At 41.7% G+C, this 25,000-nt stretch overlaps 4 protein-coding genes across 4 annotated transcripts in view; 3 read left to right on the forward strand and 1 right to left on the reverse strand.

The window, feature by feature from the left end:
* The first annotated feature begins 539 nt into the window (after positions 1 to 539).
* LOC139408070 (inactive Rho GTPase-activating protein 11B-like) lies at positions 540 to 5,367 on the forward strand. Its single transcript, XM_071151887.1, has 8 exons — positions 540 to 733; positions 1,499 to 1,595; positions 1,739 to 1,859; positions 2,046 to 2,181; positions 4,447 to 4,595; positions 4,736 to 4,879; positions 5,012 to 5,108; positions 5,229 to 5,367. The coding sequence occupies exons 1-8, from the start codon at positions 540 to 542 to the stop codon at positions 5,365 to 5,367; spliced, it is 1,077 nt and encodes a 358-aa protein (XP_071007988.1).
* A 460-nt stretch (positions 5,368 to 5,827) lies between these two features.
* On the forward strand, positions 5,828 to 15,056 carry LOC139407882 (neuroendocrine protein 7B2-like). Its single transcript, XM_071151755.1, has 6 exons — positions 5,828 to 5,884; positions 8,337 to 8,571; positions 10,804 to 10,953; positions 13,311 to 13,423; positions 13,815 to 13,868; positions 14,125 to 15,056. Exons 2-6 carry the CDS (start codon positions 8,349 to 8,351, stop codon positions 14,248 to 14,250), a joined length of 666 nt encoding a protein of 221 aa, XP_071007856.1. The 5' UTR covers positions 5,828 to 5,884; positions 8,337 to 8,348; the 3' UTR covers positions 14,251 to 15,056.
* Positions 15,057 to 15,559: 503 nt separating this feature from the next.
* On the forward strand, positions 15,560 to 16,262 carry LOC139407883 (gremlin-1-like). Its single transcript, XM_071151756.1, has one exon. It carries the CDS (start codon positions 15,560 to 15,562, stop codon positions 16,100 to 16,102), a length of 543 nt encoding a protein of 180 aa, XP_071007857.1. The 3' UTR covers positions 16,103 to 16,262.
* Positions 16,263 to 17,400: 1,138 nt separating this feature from the next.
* LOC139408071 (formin-like) overlaps positions 17,401 to 25,000 on the reverse strand; it is a 54,823-nt gene continuing 47,223 nt past the window's right edge. The window contains exons 17-18 of the mRNA XM_071151888.1: positions 23,067 to 23,148; positions 17,401 to 17,689 (exon numbers count right to left, since the gene is read on the reverse strand). Of these exons, the coding sequence (XP_071007989.1) occupies positions 17,642 to 17,689; positions 23,067 to 23,148 (130 nt within the window). The 3' untranslated portion in view covers positions 17,401 to 17,641. The remainder of the gene's footprint in view (positions 17,690 to 23,066; positions 23,149 to 25,000) is intronic.

Consider the following 25,000-nt stretch of genomic DNA (forward strand, 5'->3'; position numbering starts at 1 on the left):
TCTGAAGTAATGTCTTTGCCAGTTGACCTCATCTAAAGTAATGTCTTAGACGGTTAACCTTAATTGAAGTAATTTCTGTATCTGACATTGCAGCCTTCTTGAAACGCAAATCAAGAGTGACTGATCTCCCTTGCATCATAAAAAACTACTCAATATGATTTGTAGATCAGTCAGTCACAATTTACCCATGATACATTACAGTTTTGATGCTCTGGAACACAGCCATTGACTAGGCCAGGGCTAGGCAGGTTCGCCTGTAAGCCTGCTAAGCGCTAAGGTGATGATATAGCGCCACCTTCTGTCTGATTAATGTATTGCATCTTCCAGGCAGAGGCTCTTCATTGAAGGGTGTGTCCTCACAGTGCCACACAGGTGATAATGATGCCAATAATTGCACACTAGGAACAACAAGTGACTTTTCAGAGTCATCAGCAATTGTACTCTTAAAATAGTTTACCTGGAAGAAACTACTAGATAACATTTAGGACTACTCTGCTTCTACGGTTTATTTTTTCACCTGCAAAAAGAGTGACGGAAAGATGAAGATTTCAGAAAGGCCTAGTGACACGGTCCGTCTCTCTGTATTGGAACATCTCCGTGTGGTTCACGGGATAAAGCTGAAGAGCTGTGGAAGGAAGAAAGAGAGAAGGTTTACAGGTGGTACCAAAGTGTTCGGCGTTCCACTGGAGAGTTTGCCGTTGTGTTACATGCCTCCGTGTGGGCTGCTACCCTGGTAAGAACTAGGGTTACAAAGGTACCGCTAATTTACCAAATTTACCCGGATTTTCTGTCATTTTGATAATTAACAAGCTACGGCAATATATCGAAAGTTTTGGTAATTTTATGCTTTAACTTGATATAAAAACGTATTTTATAGATATATTACAATAAAACAAAAATGTGTAGTTGTGTCCATGAGTTTCTAGTAGATGTAGAATGTTCAAGAGAAAATGGCCTAATTCATGAAAAAGGCATCTAATCAACAATGACATTATATTCAATTACTTCTACAACTCTTCCAACTATTGACTTTTCACAACTGTCACCAGTTTGACGTAAAAACATTGTCAACGAATCCATATAGACAGTAAGATATTTAAGTGTATAAGAATGTTAAATGCTGAAACCCTCATTAAACACCAATGATATTCACTATATATTTAGGATCATGTTTTATATTTAAGATGATGATTTACAACTTTTCAATTTCATTTTAAAATCATCTCATTTAATATATTTTACATGTAATAAGGCCAGAGAAGGAGACAGAGATAATTACAGACACCTGTGATAATTTGAAGTACCCAAAAGAGCCACTTTCATGATGTCTTTTGATGGATTACATAATATCCTTGAAAGATACCAAAATTCCGATAGTTAACGGAGTTTCCTGTAAAATATCATCTTTTGCTACCCTAGTAAGAACACACAGGCTCCATTCTAACAATGTACAACTGAAGTGAGAATAATTCCTATTAATCTTACAACTTCAATGTAGCTTTCTAGTGGATGCCTGTGAGCATCTACTGGAACATGCTGGGACTGATGGCCTTTTCAGAAAATCCGGCTCTGTTGTTCGTCTGAGAACCCTTAGGGTAAGTGTGTGACTTCAACATGCATGGATCGTTGATTAAAGGATGTCAATTTAAGACTTGTTTTTTTTATCTGATGTATTCTTGCTCTCCTCTTTCCCCCCCTCTTTCCTCACCAAACCCCCACACCTCCAACAATATCACAGGCCAAACTAGACCATGGGGAGGCCTGTCTATCCACAGCCCTCCCCTGTGACGTGGCCAGCCTTTTGAAGCTGTTCTGTCGTGAGCTTCCAGACCCCCTGTTCCCCTCAGACCTCCATTCAGGTAGGCAGCCTAGAGGTTGGAGAAAGTCGCTGGTTTAAATCCCGGCTTTAATGGGGGAAATTACGGGCCCATACTCATAAAGTGTCTCAGAATAGAATTGCTGATTTAGGCTCAGATCCACTGAATACAGGTCCTGCGTGAAGTGAGTCTGACAATAATAGACAGCAACACATTTTATTTCTCCAGCCCTGCTGAAGGCCCAGCTATTACCCACGTTGGAGGAGAGGGCCTTGGCCACCCAGCTGCTGTCCTGCCTACTGCCTGACAGGAACTTTGCCTTCCTCAGTTACTTCTTCCACTTCCTCTCAAAGGTCTCCCACAGGTAATGTTTGGCAATAGCATTGCTATTGTGGGGGAATAGCAGGCAACAGGTAAAGTGTACTAGACTGTTCACTCTGCTACCGTTCGGCAAATGGTTCCGAAGCATTGGCTATCGGACCAGCAGGTTCGAGACAGCTTCTACCTACCAAGCCATAAGACTGCTAAATAGACATTAGTTGTCTATCCTGCACTGACTCTATGCACACACAAGACTTGCACTCATCATATGCTGCTGCTACTCTGTTCTTTATTTAACTGTTAATATAATCGATTCTGATGCCTAGTCACTTTACCCTGCCTTCATGTACAGTACATATCTACCTCAAATAACTATTACCCCTGCACATTGATCTGGTACTGGTACTCTCTGTATATACAGTTGAAGTTTACATACACCTTAGCCAAATACATTTAAACTCAGTTTTTACAATTCCTGACATTTAATCCTAGTGAAATGTCCCTGTCTTAGGTCAGTTAGGATAACCACTTTATTTTAAGAATGTGAAATGTCAGAATAATAGAGTGATTTATTTCAGATTTTATTTCAATCATCACATTCCCAGTGGGTCAGAAATTAACATACTCAATTAGTATTTGGTAGCATTGCCTTTAAATTGTTTAACTTGGGTCAAATGTTTTAGGTAGCCTTCCACAAGCTTCCCACAATAAGTTGGGTGAATTTTGGCCCATTCCTCCTGACAGAGCTGGTGTAACTGAGTCAGGTTTGTAGGCCTCCTTGCTCGCACATGCTTTTTCAGTTCTGCCCACAGATTTTCTATAGAATTGAGGTCAGGGCTTTGTGATGGCCACTCCAATACATTGACTTTGTTGTCCTTAAGCCATTTTGCCACAACTTTGTAAGTATGCTTGGGGCATTGTCCATTTGGAAGACCCATTTGCAACCAAGCTTTAACTAACTGATGTCTTGAGCTGTTGCTTCAATATATCCACCTAATGTTCCGTCCTCATGTTGCCATCTATTTTGTGAAGTGCACCAGTCCCTCCTGCAGCAATTCACCCCCACATGACACTGCCACCCCTGTGCTTCATGGTTGGGATGGTGTTCTTTGGCTTGCAAGCCTCCCCCTTTTTCCTCCAAACATAACAATGGTCATTATGGCTAAACAGTTTTTTGTTTCATCAGACCAGAGGACATTTCTCCATAAAGTACGATCTTTGTCCCCATGTGCAGTTGCAAACCGTAGTCTGGCTTTTTTATGGCGGTTTTAGAGTAGTGGCTTCTTCCTTGCTGAGCGGCCTTTCAGGTTATGTCAATACAGGACTTGTTTTTACTGTGGATAAAGATACTTTTGTACCTGTTTCCTCCAGCATCTTCACAAGGTCCTTTGCTGTTGTTCTGGGATTGATTTGCACTTTTGCACCAAAGTACATTCATCTCTAGGTGACAGAACGCGTCTCCTTCCTGAGTGGTTTGATGGCTGTGTGGTCCCATGGTGTTTCTAGTAGCATACTATTGTTTGCACAGATGAACGTGGTACCTTCAGGCGTTTGGAAATTGCTCCCAAGGATGAACCACACTTGTTTTTGTTTTTCTGAGGTCTTGTCTAATTTATTTTGATTTTCCCATGATGTCAAGCAAAGAGGCACTGAGTTTGAAGGTAGGGCTTGAAATACATCCACAGGTACACCTCCAATTGAATCAAATGATGTCAATTAGCCAAAAAGAAGCTTCTAAAGCCATGACAACATTTTCTGGAATTTTCCGAGCTGTTTAAAGGCAATCAACTTAGTGTATGTAAACTTCTGACCGACTGCAATTGTGATACAGTGAAATAATCTGTCTGTGAACAATTGTTGAAAAAATGACTTGTCATGCACAAAGTAGGTCTCCTAACAAGACTTGCCAAAGCTATAGTTTAACAAGAAATTTGTGGAGTGGTTGAAAAACGAGTTTTAACTTCCGACTTCAACTGTAGCTATTACCCCTGCACGTTGATCTGGAACTCCCTGTATATAGCTCTGTTCTTCTGCATTTTATTCATCTTGAGTTTTTATTTTAACTCCATCGTTGGGAAGGGCTTGAAACCAAGCATTTCACAGTAAAGTCTACACCTGTTGTATTCAGAGAAAGCGACAAATAACATTTGTTTTGACGCTTAGCTCTAGTGCTGTAAAGGTCAAGACCATTCTTTTTCGGAACTCCGTCTGAGATAATATACCATTTAGCCGATGCTTTTGATCGAAAGTGCCTTGTAGTTCCGGTTCTTATTGAGATCATCAATTGTCTTCTCTCTGTTTTTCGAAGGTGTGCAGAGAACCGGATGACCAATAGTAACCTGGCTGTGATCTTTGCCCCGAGCCTGCTTCCCCCCAGCCACGGAACAGAGGGGATGGACACACATATGAAACTTAAGGCTGTGGTCTATACCTTCATAGAGAATGTCCATTCATTTGGTATGACTCTCACACCCCTCATTCTCCACCTCGATTGCTTTCACCCATCAGATGTATGCCGGGACTCGTATGATAATGTCATGTAGGGGGGCTCTCGATTGGCGACGCATTCTAAATCACTGCAAATGTCTGTCTATTAGGTGTGGTTCCTCAGGTGATCATGGAGGGCATCCCAGGTCATGCTGAGATGTCTCCCTGCAGGAAGAGACGGCCACTCAGAAAGAGCCTGGGTTTGGAGGCCTTCCCAGACATTCAGCTTTTCAGGAGCAAAACATTTTGCTCAGGTACATGTTTACAATCTATTTTTCCACATGAATTTGGGCTGTCAGATTGTGTGCAGTATAATGACAATGTTTCAGAGACTTTTCATTTGAGCTTGTGATAATTTCATGATGAATTTAACTTCCTTTACCCAGAGAAACCAGGCTCAAGTCCTTCAGCTCGGTTGGCTAGATCTCCCTCCACCCCAGTGAGGACAGAGAGCTGTAGACTACAGAGCAAAACACTCAAAAGGTAAAATGTAGTTTTGTGTGATATACCTTTTTAACAAAGCTCAGAGAAACCGATCAAGGTAGGGTCCTGCCCCACGTAGGTGGAACTACTAACAGTTTTCATTCCCTGTCCACCCCTCAGAATAGATTCGGGAAACGTTGGGTGTTTTTCAGCCAAAAGGCTGAAGGGAGGTGATGGTATCCGCAGGTATCCTGGTCGGTCTGGTCTGGGAAAGCTGAACCTAAGCCCCTGGAAGAGCAGGAGACGCACCACTCTATAGTCATGTCAAATAGAGAGATCTCCATTCATCAGACATCGAGGCCCATATGTCAGTTATTGTTTTGCATTGAAGATGAGAATGAAACCCTATGAAAGTCACATTTTATTGCTAAGACATTTTATTTGTCTTTAGAAACTTTTGGACTTTATATTTAATTTATTTCCCTGTACATATTTCCTGTAGTCCACCTGTCCTACATGTCTGTAAAACTAAAATTTGTTTTAATAAATAGGTTTATTTTTAATTCTACTTTGGAGTCAAAGGTATGAAAATACAATTTTAGCCACATTTTAGGCTATTGCATGTCTGTCTGCTAATTTGTAAAGCACACAAGAAAACGAATATGGCACACTGATTCGCTTAATTATTAACATTGTCCGCCGACCAATGACATTCACGGAGATGCCAGTTACTTTCGGGAGCCTGGCAACAGTGGTAGGCTAATAAACTGGAGCAAGGACCGACTGCATCCTCGTTCAGCATTACAGGCTCCTGCTCCTCGCATCCAGGATACACGGTAAGGGAAACGCTATATTGTAAGGTTCAGATAAATATCGTATAGGCCTTTTCGATATGTCTAACCGTAGCTTAATAATATTGAAAACATTGCATTTGTTGAATTAATATCGTTTATTGGTGTATCTAAATCTTGGGATGACTGTAGCGGACTCTGTAGCAAATTTCCCTCTGACGTCGGCCTAAACGTTTGATGGCGGACCTACAACCTACATTTTGTTTTCATAGAAAAGAGGCAAAAGCACGTATGCCTTAATTCCACATACTGTAGGTCAATAGTTGATTTGATTATATGGCTAATTAGCCCGATGCATGCTATATACATTTGTATGTATTTCCATTCTGGCAATATTTACAGATAGACAACACCGTTTTATGTGCGTAATTTTGGATTTATTATGGTTAGCATAGGTTATGCCCATGTCAACATTATTTAGGCATCAGCAGCGATATTTGCGACCAAATTTTGTGTGATATAATTTTCCTATAGGGGAAACATCAATACGGTGTATTTGTACCTGCCTCCTGTAAACCAGCGGTTACATAAGGTTGTCCATACAAAACGTTTAAATATTTTTGAAAATACTAATTGTAAAATTTGAGGTAACAATGTCTAGACTTGTTTCCTGTGGCGTAACGCAGTTTCACAGGGCGCAAGGTCTTTTTAAATGTTTCTGCAGAGAAATGTGTAGTTTCTCGTGCTATTTTGCTATGGTGGCTGAGATTTTTTTGTTGCTGTTTTAGAGCTCAGGGATTCTCAATCTCAAAAATTTGTCCTAATGTTAAACCAAAGTATCAGCTGTCACACCATTAAAGGAACAACCATAAAACTGGTGTCGGACACCATAAAAGGCTTTGTTTTTATTTTAAATTATTGTCCAAGTAATTAAAGGCATTGATTGTTTAATTCTAACATTTTGAGAGTATTTAAATATGTGATATAAATCTTATTTTGTAGCATTGTGAAACGCTCCAGGGCTAATGGTATGTGTGTCCCAGATTTAAAACGTTTTGTAAAGAAAGCATCCTTTGGGTCTAGCACAAATACTTTCATTGTTTAAGCATATGTTGCTGAACAGTGATTACAATACTTTTTTTTTCTTCTCAATATTAACAAATATATATCTTAAGTGGATTAGCTATCAATGACGGCGTTGACAACAGATACTCAAAACATACAAACGTTTGTAAAATATATGAAAATAATTCATTTGAAAATCCCCAATAACTGTTCATCTTTTTACGGAATTGAAAAAACACAACTTAGCTTTTTCAATGCACCTTTACTTCTCTGAAAACATGTTACATTGAATTCATCAGGCAGATTGAGTTGACAGTTTATGGTTGTGATCATGGTGATTCCAGTATTTGTTTTGTAGAAGTAGAGAACTTTCCAGATCATTACTGGTCTTTGTGGTTGAATCTGTCTGACATTCACTGCTCAACTGAGGGACCTTACAGATAATCATGTGTGGAATACAGAGATGAGGTAGTCATTCAAAATGCATGTTCCACTATTATTGAGCACAGAGTGAGTCCATGCAACTTTTTTTAAACTTCTGAATTTATTTAGGGTTGCCATAACAACGGAGTTGAATGCTTATGGACTCGAGACATTTCAGCTTTTAATTTAATTCATTTGTACAAATTTCAAAAAAGATAATTCCAATTTTACATTATAAGGTATTGTATAGGTCAGCAACAAAAATCTAAATTGTATAAATAAAAAAATCAGGCTGTAATACAAAAATAGGCATGTCAAGGCATAGAGACGACATGGAAATTAATAATATTGAAAGTATTTTCAGAAATTACCAAAACAAATATTTTCCCTTAAAATTATCCTAAATGAACATTTTTTAAGAACCAATAATGGAACAACATTTTTTTTTTTTTCACTAAAAATAAAGTTTACCTGCCAGACAAGGATTGTCCTGACTATCAGTAATTCTTGAGCAAATTTCCTGCTATTCTACACAGTTTGCCATGAAGCTGAGAGAAACATGTTGCAGTTTTATAGCTAATTTCCTGACATGTTTATACAGTATGCCATCTGGTAAGCTTGTGTTCTATGCCAGTGCCTGCGTTAAAGCCTGCCACCTTATCCTTCAACGGAGACCTTTCTTTTATAAGTGACTAATTGTCCCTTCATCCACTTTACGTTTTGTTGTTTATGCATACACGTGGATAGATAATGTAATGCATTATTAATCATGGTCTGTACCATGTTTGACTTTGATTGTTCCACAATGTGGCATAAAAATAACTATTCTAACTCCATACAGTTTTCTGATGATGGGTTAATGATGGTTCCTGTCAGATGGACTTTCTTCTGATGAAATAGAATATAATTAGAATAACACGTTTTTCAGTTGCATTTTCTCCTAACTACATTAGACACAACATATAGGCCTATTAGACATTATAAAGCAACAGTTTTTATCTCCCTATAGCTGACACCAGAGATGGCTTCGGCAGTCAGGTTGAGTAGATCAGTGCTGCTGATTGTTCTGGTGTGTATAGCGGGGCTGGCATCGGCCCGGAGCCCCCGCACGGCGGACCAGGTATCTGAGGCCGACATTCAGCGTCTCCTACACGGAGTCATGGAGCAGCTGGGCATCGCTCGGCCCAGGGTCGAGTACCCTGCTCACCAGGCCACCAACATCGTGGGGCCACAGAGCATCCAAGGTAGGTGATTATGGTCCATGATTTGTAATAATAATGTATGGGTTAAAGGAGTGGTCTGTTATAGTCATGGATAGTAGTTTCCAGTGTTATCTATTTTGTGCTTATTCTGTATCCATTTGTTTTTGGTCAATAACCACGTTTCCATCCAACCACTTAATGTGGATTAATTACCCGACTCATAAGAAAAAAAAAATAACTTCAGGACTTATGTAAAACAGCAAATTTGTCTGTAAAATGTCGACTAAACAAAATACTCAAGACAAGGTGAGATCATTTTTTGTCAGGGAAACTGATTATGTGACAATTGCGGTGGAAATGCTTTTATGCGCATATATTGATTATATTATTATTGATTATATATTGATTAAACAATCATATCGTAGTAAACTTGGAGTCACGCAATCACGTTTCGTTGTACTACCGAAGATGATCTATTATATTGACAAGATGGTCCAGTGACTGCTCTAACAATGGAAATATAGTACATGTCCTCAAAGATGTAAGGCAGGTGGGAAGAGGAGAGATCAGGTGGGACCATTCTATCCAATGAGAGGGCAGATACGCCAGGATCAGCTCAGTTGTTTTTCTCAAAGTTTCTGGAATGCCATGTGCTTACATCAGTACATTTGGAACAACCTAAACAATAAAAAATATAAAACATATTTTATCACATAAGCCTCACATAATTTGACGCTCTCATAGACATCCAGGGGCGGACTAGGACCAAAAATCGGAACTGGCATTTCTAACACAACGGCCCATTCTTTTCCTTGAGGCCCCCATACCGGCCCATTTTGTTTTCTCAATGCCCCCATTATTAGTGAGATAATGATAATTTTGTGCAACAAACCCAAGTTAGACAGGCCTACTGGGCTAAATATGAACCAGCCCATCTGGCATTTGCCCGAAATGCCAGATGGCCAGTCCACTTCTGTAGACCTCCCCACTTGGTCTGCTTATCTTGCATGGACAGATTTTGGGTGGAGTAAATTCTTTCCCTTTGCCTCTTCCTCTCTGGTACTACCACCACCACCACATGGAAGTCTATAGGCAGATGGAATAAATTATGATAAACTTTACAACTTATTCCTTAACTTGATAAAATATGGTGGTTAAGTCCACAGTGATGAGCTTAATGGAAATTTCCACTAAATATAGGTTATCATTTGAATGACGCTGGTGACATGATGATCGGTGCTTGGCTGCAAATTGTCAAATACAAATGATCTGTTTTTAAAAAAAATTTTTTTATATCTCATCATATCGTACCTGTCCGTTGTATCAGCGAACCGTCTATAGAGTATCCACCAACACCAGCCTGGGAAAGTTTAGTTTTGTGACAAAACCATCAGTAAAGATGAAAATGCGATGGAAACCTGAGAACTTACAGGCAACAGTGTTTTTTTTAAATGTTCACTACGTCATTACGCACATCCTTTCAACAGCAACAAGTCAGTGAGATGGAAACACCATTCAATATTGTTTTTTTTATGCAGATGTTAGAATATTTGCATGGAAATCTGTCACCAATTGGATGGAAACCTTCTAAATACCTGACTAATAACAAACCTAGCTAGTGAAGTACAGTAACAACAGGACTGTAACCAACAAAATAGGTTGTCAACTATATTATGTTAAACCTAACATTTTAGGACTGTATGAAATGGTGTACAACCATCAGCCTAGTTTGTGTATATCTGGGATGTCATGATTTGGCCGATGGTTACGTATTAAGAAATGTACTCTACCCTCTAAAGCAGGACATTTAAAATATATATATATATTCCCTACTAGTTTTTACACCACAGGTAGTCGTGGTCCCAGTTCAAAGCCTGGGAGAAATCACTGCTATAATGGAGTTTACTTCAATGTATAAGATATTTTTATATGTGATCCTGCCAAATGTTAATCAGGAGTATTAAGGTGATATATTCTGTAAGAGAGAGTGAGAGAGAGAGAGAGAGAGAGAACATTTTTTTCACCAAGCCAATGGTTATAGTTCCCAGTACCATTATGGAGATTACGGTGACATTTCTGTCCTTGGGTTTCTGTACTATGGTGATATCTAGGCTGAGTAGGTGATATTCCTTATTCTTATTACGATATTAATTTGACTTTCAAAATGCAGTAATCACATTTAAAATGTAAAAACAGTAGTAAACATGTCCTCTCTGTCTCGGGTCAATGAATAAACAATGAGGTGTCCCTGTTATGCTATGTTTCCTCCATTAGGTGGAGCTCATGAGGGACTGCAGCACCTGGGGCCCTATGGAAACATCCCCAACATCGTAGCTGAGCTGACAGGGGACAACATCCCTAAAGACTTCAGTGAGGATCATGGATACCCCGACCCTCCTAACCCATGTCCAGTGGGAAAGACAGGTAGACTGTTACCCTCCTAACCCCTGTCCAATAGGAAAGACTGGTAGACAGTTACCCTCCTGTCCAATAGGAAAGACTGGTAGACAGTTACCCTCCTGTCCAATAGGAAAGACTGGTAGACAGTTACCCTCCTGTCCAATAGGAAAGACTGGTAGACAGTTACCCTCCTGTCCAATAGGAAAGGCTGGTAGACAGTTACCCTCCTGTCCAATAGGAAAGACTGGTAGACAGTTACCCTCCTGTCCAATAGGAAAGACTGGTAGACAGTTACCCTCCTGTCCAATAGGAAAGGCTGGTAGACAGTTACCCTCCTGTCCAATAGGAAAGACTGGTAGACAGTTACCCTCCTGTCCAATAGGAAAGGCTGGTAGACAGTTACCCTCCTGTCCACTAGGAAATACTGGTAGACTGTTACCCTCCTAACCCCTGTCCAATAGGAAAGACTGGTAGACAGTTACCCTCCTGTCCACTAGGAAATACTGGTAGACTGTTACCCTCCTAACCCCTGTCCAATAGGAAAGACTGGTAGACAGTACTTATTCCACATGTACATAAAGGCCTACTATACCTTACTTTACACAAATAGACACACACTGTGTAACACACACTGTGTAACACAATGATGTAGCCTGGGTAACAGACTTGAGTTTCTGCATTCGATATTGCAAACAGCTACGACTCGTCGGCTAAAGCAGAAACCGATTTGCACCTACCGAGGCAATTTCTCCTGTATGATTTTGTTGTATGTAGATGCAGTGTTCTGCTATAGCAGGGGATCTCAAAGTGAGATCTGCAGACCTCTGGGGGTCCGTGGAGGTCCTGCAGGGGGTCCGTGGAGGTCCTGCAGGGGGTCCGTGGAGGTCCTGCAGGGGGTCCGTGGAATCTTGTTTCTCATGGTCTGAGAGTCCTTTAGGTGCCTTTGGGTAAACTCCAAGCGGGCCGTCATGTGCCTTTTACTGAGGAGTGGCTTCCATCTGGCCACTCTACCATAAAGACCTGATTGGTGGTGTGCTGCAGAATTGGTTTTATTTCTGGAAGTTTCTCCCATCTCCACAGAGAAACTCCGGAGCTCTGTCAGAGTGACCATCGGTTCTTGGTCACCTCCCTGACCAAGGCCCTTCTCCCCAGTTTGGCCGGGCGGCCAGCTCTAGGAAGAGTCTTGGTGGTTCCAAACCTGTTCCATTTAAGAATGATGGAGGCCACTGTGTTCTTGGGGACCTTCAATGCTGCAGAAATGTTTTGGTACCCTTCCCCAGATCTGTGCCTCAACACAATCCTGTCTCGGGGCTCTACAGACAATTCCTTCGACCTCATGGCTTGGTTTTTGCTCTGACATGCAGTGTCAACTGTGGGACCTTATATAGACAGTTGTGTGCCTTTCCAAATCATGTCCATTTACCATAGGTGGACTCCAATCAAGTTGTAGAAACATCTCAAGGATGATCAATGGAAACAGGATGCACCTGAGCTCAATTACGAGTCTCATAGCAAAGGGTCTGAATACTTATGTAAACAAGTTATTTCTGTTTTTAATTTTTAATACATTTGCAAAAATGTCTAAACTGTTTTTCGCCTTTTGATTATGGGGTATTGTGTGTAGATTGATGAGGGGGGAAAATGATTTAATCAATTTTAAAATAATGCTGTAACCTAACAAAATGTGGAAAAAGTCAAGGAGTCTGAATAGTTTCTGAAGGCACTGTATATGTTTCCTGATATTTCTTATATCTCTCAGATATAGGACAGACACTTCAAAACAAACTTCCTTTAGGTTTTTTTTTTGGGGGGGGACAGTCTGTTGTTCCATGTAGTGAAGCTGTTATTCAATGTGTTCGTATTAGAGGTCGACCTTTAGTTTGTATAGGCTAAATTATATTTTTCATCAAATGTTTTTATATTTTTCTGGGATACTTCAAGAGGTCTTGGAATTCTAAATCAAATAGCTAAATAATCCATGGTATGACCTTCTTAAAACAATTCCATATGACCATCTTAAAACAATTCCATATAGCTTAGTGGACCCCCCCCCCCCAGACAGGGCTTAGACTGCTATGGGTTAAAGCTGTACCAACAGAAAATCTCTAAATGTGTAGAATTGCAGGAAATTAGCTTGAAAATTGTAAAATGTTCTCTCCGATGTCAAGAAGGCGGGCTTTAAAAATGTTCCTTCCCAGGGCCTGAGACTTAGTTTGCCTGGCCATGCACTGCCGAAGTCATAGTAAAACTCCTTGTGTGCTGTACTGATTATGAGGGGGTCCCTGAGGAATTTGCTATCCCAAAAGGTTTGAGAAACCCTGTCCTATACTATTTGGCCAATCTCTGACTCTCTGTTCTCTGCTCCCTCTTTTGTACTGTAGCTGCAGATGGGTGTCTGGAAAACGCCCCGGACACAGCAGAGTTCAGCAGAGAGTTCCAGAAACATCAGCACCTGTTCGACCCCGAGCATGACTACCCTGCTCTGGCTAAGTGGGTGAGTGACTGGGGTGGGTGCTATGGTTTCTCTGGTTATGGATGTTGCCCATACCATCCCCAAATCAAAACTGACCTTAGATCAGAGTCAGGGGAAATGTCAGCCCACTCCACTAGGCTCAGGAGTGGATACAGTAAACTGACCTTAGATCAGACTCTATTCTATTGAACTAGTCCAATAGAATAGTCTATTAGGAAAAATATATTGTTTTGATTTCTACTAACTTACACTACACCCCATCTGTGGACACCAGACAAGTCAACCAGAGAAAATATATTTGTTCCCTTAGAAAAGGCTTAATCCATTTGTTTACAATGATTCGAGAAAAAAAAGGCATTTTCTGTCAAAACAAACTATGTGTGCCCCTACTCACTTGGATATTTCCTTTCAGAACACGGAGCTGTTGTCCCAGAAACTGAAGGGAGGAGCCAAAAGAAGAAAAAGGGTGGGTCTGTGATTGGTTTGTTTCTTCTCTGTTTTTGTTTTTTTTTCCTCAGAGAAAAATGTTTTGCTTTTGTAGAAATGGTCTCTGTGAATCCACATCACCACCATTGATTTGTTATACCCCGAAGGAGATAACCCAACTTTAAACTTTCTGGATGAAGTCCATGTTTCTTTATCTTCAGCACAATGACAACTAAATATTTCCTCTCAAAACAGGAAAGTACCCATCTTACCCTCTTTTTAAAAATGTATTCCAGAGTGTCAATAACCCCTACCTGATGGGTCAGAGGCTGAACAATGTGGTGGCCAAGAAGTCTGTCCCCCACTACCCAGAAGAGGACGAAGACTATCGCACCACCACTGCAACAAAAACCACCACCTAAAACACACTGTAGTTTTAACATTACTGGCCACCATGTTCACTTCACATTATCTCAAGTAGATTTAAGCAGTAAGGCCCGAGGGGGTGTGATATATGGCCAATATACCACGGCTAAGGGCTGTTCTTTGGCACGACACAACGTGGAGTGCCTAGATACAGCCCTTAGCCGTGGTATATTGGCCATATACCACAAACCCCCCCGAGGTGCCTTATTGCTATTATAAACTGGTTACCAACATAATTGGAGCAGTAAAAATACCCGTGTTATACGGTCTGATATACCACGGCGTCAGCCAATCAGCATTCAGGGCTCGAACCACCTAGTTTATAATAAAATGTCACATCAGACAAGTATGTTCTCTAAATGTGTTCCTTTTTCACCATCACACATCTTTGTTGACCTACGTAGCCTACTAACAATGTTAGGTATAGTAACACAGAGGTTTATTGATATGTACCAATTGTGTAAAAAAATAAGATATTACCATCTGTTATCTTTTTTTCAATCTATCAAAATGACTGTTGCTCAGGGTGGAAAATGTAACAAGCTTATGAGTTATTTTGTGCCTGTGGTCCACTGTGGCATGCAATTCAGTAATATTAGAACAGCCTATGAAGCTGAATGTTGTCTCAATTATATATTTGATCAAACCAAAAATATGCTGTTTGTGATACAAAATATTTAATCAAGTTGTTGTGATTTAGCTTTTTTAAATTTATTTTGGCTCAAGCCATTATCTAACTATCTTGCTGTTTTTTGATGAACATTTGCTGTTAATTCTTAATAATATAAAATAAATGATTTACTCTGCAAGTTTCCCAGGTTTGAGTCCGTTTTTGAATAGTATCTATCAAGAGAGGATGACAGGCGTGGGAGGGGGCGGGTACATCCTCTCACTGTACTTATATCTAAGACAGTACAGCTGGAAAGCAGTTTGTTATGCCTCTTCCAAGAAGACATCATACAGAAATACTTCTACTTAACCAATATCTTACTTCCAGCAGGGAATCCAGCAGTTTATTCCAAACACTTAAATCTAAACCAGGAGTGCTTCTGTTGTGTGGAGTTTGTGTAGAACACAGGTGAGTAAATCTAGCTATTTATCATTCTTGCTCTACCAAATACTCGCTATGTTGAAATTATCCTATGCATCTGGTAACTGTACATTGTATAACCATGTGGAAATTAAGTATTTGGTTTGCGTAAACCTTGCATAAAAGTGATGCGAAATTTGTTCTTTATTGATTTCCACGACGGCTTTAAATATAATAATAATATCCTTATATATTTTAACATTCTACATCTAAGGATGAAGACCTCAACAGTATTTGCCATGGTGTTGGGACTACTCTTCTGTCCGCTGAGGAGCGCAGCGGTAGGTGGCTACCAGGGCGCCTCTCCGCACCCATTCAAATACAACTCCAACCCCAACGAGTCGGAACGCTTACCGCAGCAGCCACCACAGAACGGATTTGTCTCCCGCCAAATGGGGCCAGTAACGGCCGCTGACGAGGTTCTAGAATCCAGCCAAGAAGCCCTACACGTCACGGAGCGCCGGTACCTCAAACTGGACTGGTGCAAGACTCAGCCGCTGAAACAGGCGATCCACGAGGAAGGATGCCTCAGCCGCACCATAATCAATCGTTTCTGTTACGGGCAGTGTAACTCATTTTACATCCCCCGACACATCTACCAAGACGATGGGGCTTTCCAATCGTGTTCCACCTGTAAACCAAAAACATTCACTACCGTCACCTATACCCTCATCTGTCCAGGCCGGTCACCCAGCACCCAGAAGAAACGCGTCCAGCGCGTGAAGACTTGTCACTGCGCTTCCATAGACCTGGATTAGTTAAAGCCAGAAGGAATGGACACATTTCGTATAGTCTGTGTTGATTTGCTTTCCACTGGAATAACTAAAAGGAATAGAGCGAGCGACCGACCAAATGCGTTAAATCCAACGTGCTTCCATTGCAAAAACCGAATATGCACGAGGGAGAAAATATCCAATCTTAATCCTAAAAGAGGAGATCAAAAGAAAACGAAAACAATGGATGGAACTCTTCACAACCATGCAAAAAACACTAAACGGGCAGCAATGCCAACTCCAACAGACCCCCACCCCAGTGTAATGTATGGGACTATAACGACTGATTTGGCATTATTGACTGGTTTAGCACATTGTAAATGGTTTATAGCTTCGTGCTTAATTATTTTTAAATTTTGCGCATAATACAAATAACAGTATGTCTGTGGAGACGAGAATGTTTGCGCATGTATGGCATTTAAATATGGAGAAAAAGCCACACAATGTGTTCAATTTGACATGGACTTGTTAACTGTTATGAGCCAACGTGGAGAGAATAAGCATTGTTTCCTTTTTAAAAATAATCTTTATTGAAGTTTTTCACATTTTACAATTATAAATAGTTCACATAAATACAATTAAACTTTCACATCAACACATTTGAGGTCATAATCACATGACATGATTTACAGATTTAATGGTGTTCAACTGATTTCTTCTTCCTTTTAGTTCTGTGTTGATTTGTTAAAATAAAATAATAATGCTTGAACAAAAAGTTGTTTTGAGGTCAAAATGCATCATTTCTTCACTATAAGTATCATTCTCAGTGGACACACTCACTTCAGGAACTCTTGAGTTTGTTGTCAATGAATGTTGGCAAATCATTTAAAACCTGCATTGTTAGACGTCCCTTAACGTTCATGCTATTGTATTATTTATGTACAGTATATAACGTGGTTGGTGAATAAACTCGTATTTGTACACCTTGTTGAACTGTTTTGGGGTTGCTGGGAAGTTGTAATAACAGAGACCGATGGCAAGATACATAGATGATTGATATCTACATTGATATAATGATTGACAGTGGAAATGTAAGGTGAAAAACATGATACAGAAAACAAACAAACAAATCTACACGAGAAAACGTTTCCCATACAATCTAGACACACCGTCTTGTTTCATTTGACCAGATATTTGACTGAAACATTATTTTTAACATGAACGTCCTTAGGATGAGGTGGAGAATCCACCGCATTTTAAATGAATATACATTACTCCCATAAAAAAAATTTAACAAGAAAATAGTCATTATCCCCCTATTGCAATTGGTACCCTGTTGGTCAGTGAATCCATCTGGAGCTTCGTGACCTGAGAACCATAGTATGTGGGGTTTCCTCTAGTCTCCAGCAGGGGTCAGAGGGCAGTGTTCCAGGCTTGGTGTATAAGAGGGTGGGCAGGAACAGTGACTGGTGTGATCCTGATCACCCTGTGTGGGTGGCTAAAGGGGTGGGAGAAGTCCCCACTTACCTCACAAACCAACTCATCAGTTTTCTCATGAATATCTTCTCTCTCCTGTTCTGTCTCTCAGCTTGTGGCCACCATGTTAGCTTCCTTCTGGCGTAGCCTGTCTTTCTGTCAGGGCAGAAGAAAGGGGTTTGTTTTTTCCATTAGGGACAGTATGCAAACAGTGTCCTCATACCACACTATACTGGCTTCTGAGGCCAAGTGAGGAAGTAAATAAGCCTTGTACCAGCCAGAACGGCCCATAGGGCATGAGCCTATCAGAGTTAGCCATGTCTCAGCCAGAACGGCCCATAGGGCATGAGCCTGTCAGAGTTAGTCATGTCCCAGCCAGAACGGCCCATAGGGCATGAGCCTGTCAGAGTTAGCCATGTCCCAGCCAGAACGGCCCATAGGGCATGAGCCTGTCAGAGTTAGCCATGTCCCAGCCAGAACGGCCCATAGGGCATGAGCCTGTCAGAGTTAGCCATGTCCCAGCCAGAACGGCCCATAGGGCATGAGCCTGTCAGAGTTAGTCATGTCCCAGCCAGAACGGCCCATAGGGCATGAGCCTGTCAGAGTTAACCATGTCTCAGCCAGAACGGCCCACAGGGCATGAGCCTGTCAGAGTTAACCATGTCTCAGCCAGAACGGCCCACAGGGCATGAGCCTGTCAGAGTTAACCATGTCTCAGCCAGAACGGCCCACAGGGCATGAGCCTGTCAGAGTTAACCATGTCTCAGCCAGAACGGCCCACAGGGCATGAGCCTGTCAGAGTTAACCATGTCTCAGCCAGAACGGCCCATAGGGCATGAGCCTGTCAGAGTTAACCATGTCTCAGCCAGAACGGCCCACAGGGCATGAGCCTGTCAGAGTTAACCATGTCTCAGCCAGAACGGCCCACAGGGCATGAGCCTGTCAGAGTTAACCATGTCTCAGCCAGAACGGCCCACAGGGCATGAGCCTGTCAGAGTTAACCATGTCTCAGCCAGAACGGCCCATAGGGCATGAGCCTGTCAGAGTTAACCATGTCTCAGCCAGAACGGCCCATAGGGCATGAGCCTGTCAGAGTTAACCATGTCTCAGCCAGAACGGCCCACAGGGCATGAGCCTGTCAGAGTTAGTCATGTCCCAGCCAGAACGGCCCATAGGGCATGAGCCTGTCAGAGTTAACCATGTCTCAGCCAGAACGGCCCACAGGGCATGAGCCTGTCAGAGTTAACCATGTCTCAGCCAGAACGGCCCACAGGGCATGAGCCTGTCAGAGTTAACCATGTCTCAGCCAGAACGGCCCACAGGGCATGAGCCTGTCAGAGTTAACCATGTCTCAGCCAGAACGGCCCATAGGGCATGAGCCTGTCAGAGTTAACCATGTCTCAGCCAGAACGGCCCATAGGGCATGAGCCTGTCAGAGTTAACCATGTCTCAGCCAGAACGGCCCACAGGGCATGAGCCTGTCAGAGTTAGTCATGTCCCAGCCAGAACGGCCCATAGGGCATGAGCCTGTCAGAGTTAACCATGTCTCAGCCAGAACGGCCCACAGGGCATGAGCCTGTCAGAGTTAACCATGTCTCAGCCAGAACGGCCCACAGGGCATGAGCCTGTCAGAGTTAACCATGTCTCAGCCAGAACGGCCCACAGGGCATGAGCCTGTCAGAGTTAACCATGTCTCAGCCAGAACGGCCCATAGGGCATGAGCTTAATTCCCCTTTGAGGCCCAGTGGAATAATTATTATGATTGGAACAGTAGTTCAATAATTTAATCAAAACCAGGTTCTGGGATTGGTCAAAAAATATATGATTTCCTGTTAACACTGTGTTGTTGAGTCTGAATCCAAACCGAGAAGATGGATGATGGTCTGCCTGTTTGATCCTATCTATCTTATTGTGTAGAGCAGTGGTACTGTTGCTTTGACCCAGAGGATCACACCAATAACTATGAATACAACTGTACCTCTCTCTCACTCTCACTCTCTGTCTCTCTATCTCAATCCACCAGGGCATGAAAGCCCAAAACACACAGCACAGGTACTCACACGCACCAATAACTATGAATATAACTGTACCTCTCTCTCTCTCTCTCGCTCTGTCTCTGTCTCTGTCTCTGTCTCACTCTCACTCTCACTCTCTGTCTCTCTCTCTCTCTCAATCCACAATGGTACGAAAGCCCAAAACACACAGCACAGGTACTCACACGCACCAACGGACATTGTAACAATAATGGACCGCCCAATGGAAACCAAACGGCACGTTTATACAAGTGCTAATCAGTGGGAATAGGGGACAGGTGTGTGTAGTGAAAGTTCAGGAGGGATCCGATATATATATATATCTACAGGACCAGTCAAAAATGTGGACACAAACTCATTCAAGGGGTTTTCTTTATTTTTTACTATTTTTTTTACATTGTAGACATCAAAACGTCGAAATAACACATATGCAATCATGTAGTAACCGAAAAGGTGTTCAACCAATCTAAATATATGTTATATTTGAGATTCTTCAAAGTAGCCACCCCTCTACCTTGATGATAGCTTTGCACACTCTTGTTTGCCTTGTTAAAAGTTAATTTGTGGAATTTCTTTCCTTCTTAATGCGTTTAAGCCAATCAGTTGTGTTGTGACAAGCAGGGGTAGGTATACAGAAGATAGCCATATATGGTAAAAGACCAAGTCCATATTATGGCAAGAACAGCTCAAATAGGCAAAGAGAAACACATGAAGGTCAGTCAATCCGGAACATTTCAAGAACTTTGAAAGTGAAGTCGCAAAAACCATCAAGCGCTATGATGAACCTGGCTCTCATGAGGACCACCACAGGAAAGGAAGACCCAGAGTTACCTCCGTAGCAGAGGATAAGTTCATTAGAGTTACCAGCCTCAAAAATTCCAGTTCAAGTAACTGTCACTCCCTGACCTTAGTATTCTTTGTTTTCCTTGTTATTTTGGTTAGGTCAAGGTGTGACATGGGTGATGTTTGTGTTTTAGTCATGTCTAGGGTTTTTTGTATGTTTATGGGGCTGTCACCGTTCTAGGTATTTTGTATGTCTATGGTTGCCTAGATTGGTTCTCAATTAGAGGCAGCTGTCTATCCTTGTTTCACCTCTTCAGAGGAAGAGGAGGAAATCAGCCGTGACAGTAACAGACAGATCTCAACATCAACTGTTCAGAGGAGACGGGGTGAATCAGGCCTTCCTGGTCGAATTGCAGCAAATAAATAACTACTAAAGGACACCAGTAAGTGAAAAGAATTGCTTGGGCCAAGAAACACGAGCAATGGACAATAGACCGGTTGAAACCTGTCCTTTGGTCTGATGAGTCCAAATTTGAGATTTTTGGTTCCAACTGCTGTGTCTTTGTGAGACGCAGAGTAGGTGAATGTGTGTGGTTCCCACCATGAGGGATGGAGGAAGAGGTGTGATTGTGTGGGGTGGGGTGGGGTGGGGGGGGTTTCTGGTGATACTGTCTGTTATTTGTTTAAAATTCAAGGCACACTTCCAGGTGAAGCTGGTTGAGAGAATGCCAAAAGTGTGGAAAGCTGTCCTCAATGCAAAGGGTGGCTACTTTGAAGAATTGAAAAATTGAAAATATATTTAGATTTGTTTAACACTTTTTTGGTTACTACATGATTCCATATGTGTTATTTCATACTTTTGATGTCTTTACTGTTATTCTACAATGTAGAAAATAGTACAAATAAAGAAAAACCCTTGAATGAGTAGGTGTTCTAAAACTTTTGACTGTTACTGTATATATCTATATACAGTGCCTTGCGAAAGTATTCAGCCCCCTTGAACTTTGCGACCTTTTGCCACATTTCAGGTTTCAAACATAAAGATATAAAACTGTATTTTTTTGTGAAGACTCAACAACAAGTGGGACACAATCATGAAGTGGAACGACATTTATTGGATATTTCAAACTTTTTTAACAAATCAAAAACTGAAAAATTGGGCGTGCAAAATTATTCAGCCCCCTTAAGTTAATACTTTGTAGCGCCACCTTTTGCTGCGATTACAGCTGTAAGTCGCTTGGGGTATGTCTCTATCAGTTTTGCACATCGAGAGACTGAAATCTTTTCCCATTCCTCCTTGCAAAACAGCTCGAGCTCAGTGAGGTTGGATGGAGAGCATTTGTGAACAGCAGTTTTCAGTTCTTTCCACAGATTCTCGATTGGATTCAGGTCTGGACTTTGACTTGACCATTCTAACACCTGGATATGTTTATTTTTGAACCATTCCATTGTAGATTTTGCTTTATGTTTTGGATCATTGTCTTGTTGGAAGACAAATCTCCGTCCCAGTCTCAGGTCTTTTGCAGACTCCATCAGGTTTTCTTCCAGAATTGTCCTGTATTTGGCTCCATCCATCTTCCCATCAATTTTAACCATCTTCCCTGTCCCTGCTGAAGAAAAGCAGGCCCAAACCATGATGCTGCCACCACCATGTTTGACAGTGGGGATGGTGTGTTCAGCTGTGTTGCTTTTACGCCAAACATAACGTTTTGCATTGTTGCCAAAAAGTTCAATTTTGGTTTCATCTGACCAGAGCACCTTCTTCCACATGTTTGGTGTGTCTCCCAGGTGGCTTGTGGCAAACTTTAAACGACACTTTTTATGGATATCTTTAAGAAATGGCTTTCTTCTTGCCACTCTTCCATAAAGGCCAGATTTGTGCAATATACGACTGATTGTTGTCCTATGGACAGAGTCTCCCACCTCAGCTGTAGATCTCTGCAGTTCATCCAGAGTGATCATGGGCCTCTTGGCTGCATCTCTGATCAGTCTTCTCCTTGTATGAGCTGAAAGTTTAGAGGGATGGCCAGGTCTTGGTAGATTTGCAGTGGTCTGTTACTCCTTCCATTTCAATATTATCGCTTGCACAGTGCTCCTTGGGATGTTTAAAGCTTGGGAAATATTGTTGTATCCAAATCCGGCTTTAAACTTCTTCACAACAGTATCTCGGGCCTGCCTGGTGTGTTCCTTGTTCTTCATGATGCTCTCTGCGCTTTTAACGGACCTCTGAGACTATCACAGTGCAGGTGCATTTATACGGAGACTTGATTACACACAGGTGGATTGTATTTATCATCATTAGTCATTTAGGTCAACATTGGATCATTCAGAGATCCTCACTGAACTTCTGGAGAGAGTTTGCTGCACTGAAAGTAAAGGGGCTGAATCATTTTGCACGCCCAATTTTTCAGTTTTTGATTTGTTAAAAATGTTTGAAATATCCAATAAATGTCGTTCCACTTCATGATTGTGTCCCACTTGTTGTTGATTCTTCACAAAAAAATACAGTTTTATATCTTTATGTTTGAAGCCTGAAATGTGGCAAAAGGTCGCAAAGTTCAAGGGGGCCGAATACTTTCGCAAGGCACTGTATCTCTCAGTGTTAAATGCCTCTATGTTCTCACCAGACTGTTAGGGTTGATCAGATGTGATTGATAGTGGATAGGGGTACTTCAGATTTACACTGTATGTCTATATTAAGTTTAAGTTGTGCTCACCAGACTGTTAGGGTTGATCTTCCTAGTCTCCACCTTCTTGTCTGCTGTAATCTTCTTCACTGACAGCTGGGCCTCTTTCAGCCTGAGGGAAGGATGGGGAAAAGAGGTTCACATCAGTCTCATAGTGAGAGTGCTGATCTAGGATCCTCTAAGATCATAGAGAATAACATTACATGGGGGAGGGGGGGGGGGGCTGCACTCCTACTCTGAGACACTTGATGCATACGGCCCCAAAAGACAAGCTCACATCAGTCTCAGACCTAGTCATACAGGAGATTATGCTGTTTTAAGACATACAGCCTACGTACTAGATAATACAGGGTCACATTGTTCAAAAAGACAGACAGTCTAGATATAAGAGCAGTGTTTCTCAGTCAGTCGGTGGGACCGGCAGTGTACTGTAGCTGATCCCACATGTGGGATGTCACATGTCTTAGAGAGTTATCTTTCTGATTTAGTCACTTCTCAGGCAGATGGAGTTTTATAAGCAAAATAATATATATCCAAGTCAAAATAATATATATCCAAGTCAAAAATAATGTATATGGTATGCCACTAAGCACATGTTTTTATCCAAAGTGACATACAGTGAATTAACACATTTTTAGTAGGTGTAAGTGATCCCTGTGGGAATTGAACTTTTCTAGTCTAGGACATACAGGTGAACAGTAATTCATTGAGGTTGTAGGCGTAACTGACAAAGGTTCAAACCCAGGGTGTTTTGCATGCCACAAGACTGAGTTAGCCCTCTAAGAAGAAGCCTAGGCATTAGGTCTCCCTCTCTCACCCACCCCTCTCTCTCTCCCCCTTCTCCTCTCACCCCCTCTCTCTCTACCTCTCTCTCACCCCCCTCTCTCTCACCCCCCTCTCTCACCCTTTCTCTCACCCCCCTCTCTTTCTCTCTTTCTCTCTCTCTGGCTCTTTCTCTCTCTTTCTCTCTCTCTCTATGTCTCTCTCTCTCTCTGTCTCTCTCTGTCTCTCTCTCTCTCTCTCTCTCTCTCTCTCTGTCTCTCTCTCTCTCTGTCTCTCTCTGTCTCTCTATGTCTCTCTCTCTCTCTCTCTCTCTCTCTATGTCTCTCTCTCTCTCTGTCTCTCTCTGTCTCTCTCTCTCTCCCTCTCTGTCTCTCTCGCCCTTTATCATTGTCTTTCTCAATTCAATTCATTTCAATTTGCTTTATTGGCATGACGTAACAATGTACATATTGCCAAAGCTTATTTTGGATATTTACAATATGAAAATAATAATGTCAATGGGACAACAGTAACAACAATAACCAAGTGTCAAAATAACCATACATTCAACAATAACAATAAGTATACAGTAGAGGACATGTGCAGGTTGATTGGTCTGTCAGACACTGTCCCTCATCTTATGGCAGGCGGCAATGTAGTGCGCTGCCAACCCACAGTTCTCTGCGTCCTCCCCCAACAGGACGGGTAGCCTACTCTCATCAGAGAGGTCTTTCAAACTTTGAATAAGGGTTTCAAATTTGGGGAAATGACACTCTCTAATTGTTTTATATTTTTTACATTTTATCAGGAAATGCAGCTCTGTCTCAGGTTCTGCTGTTGTGCAGTGGTTGCACAGCCTTTCCTCTACAGGGAGACAGGTTTTCCTGTGTCTACCCTTCTCAATGGCAAGGCTGTGCTCACTGAGTCTGTACTTTGTCAAGGTTTTTCTAAGGTTTTGATCAGTAACCATGGTCAAATATTTAGCTACGGTGTACTGTTGATTTAGGGCCAGATAGCACTGCTTTTTGCTTTGTGCTTGTGTTTGTGTTTCCCAATAAGCAACATAGTTTTGTTTTGACTGTGTTGTAATTTGGTTCATCCTGATTGATTGGATGTTCTGGTCCTGAGGCTTCAGTGTGTTAGTAGAACAGGTTTGTGAACTCAGGACCAGCTGGATGAGGGGACTGAGGCTTCAGTGTGTT

Source organism: Oncorhynchus clarkii, chromosome 4, assembly GCF_045791955.1.
Source record: "Oncorhynchus clarkii lewisi isolate Uvic-CL-2024 chromosome 4, UVic_Ocla_1.0, whole genome shotgun sequence".
Lineage (NCBI taxonomy): Eukaryota > Metazoa > Chordata > Actinopteri > Salmoniformes > Salmonidae > Oncorhynchus > Oncorhynchus clarkii.

Coding starts and splice junctions, on each gene's coding strand:
- LOC139407883 (XM_071151756.1), top strand. CDS start 15,560: ATGAAGACCTCAACAGTATTTGCCATGGTGTTGGGACTACTCTTCTGT.
- LOC139407882 (XM_071151755.1), top strand. CDS start 8,349: ATGGCTTCGGCAGTCAGGTTGAGTAGATCAGTGCTGCTGATTGTTCTG. Junction 10,954..13,310: donor ATGTCCAGTGGGAAAGACAG/GTAGACTGTTAC, acceptor TTTGTACTGTAG/CTGCAGATGGGTGTCTGGAA. Junction 13,869..14,124: donor GAGCCAAAAGAAGAAAAAGG/GTGGGTCTGTGA, acceptor AATGTATTCCAG/AGTGTCAATAACCCCTACCT.
- LOC139408070 (XM_071151887.1), top strand. CDS start 540: ATGAAGATTTCAGAAAGGCCTAGTGACACGGTCCGTCTCTCTGTATTG. Junction 2,182..4,446: donor CTCTCAAAGGTCTCCCACAG/GTAATGTTTGGC, acceptor TGTTTTTCGAAG/GTGTGCAGAGAACCGGATGA. Junction 5,109..5,228: donor CAGAGCAAAACACTCAAAAG/GTAAAATGTAGT, acceptor TCCACCCCTCAG/AATAGATTCGGGAAACGTTG.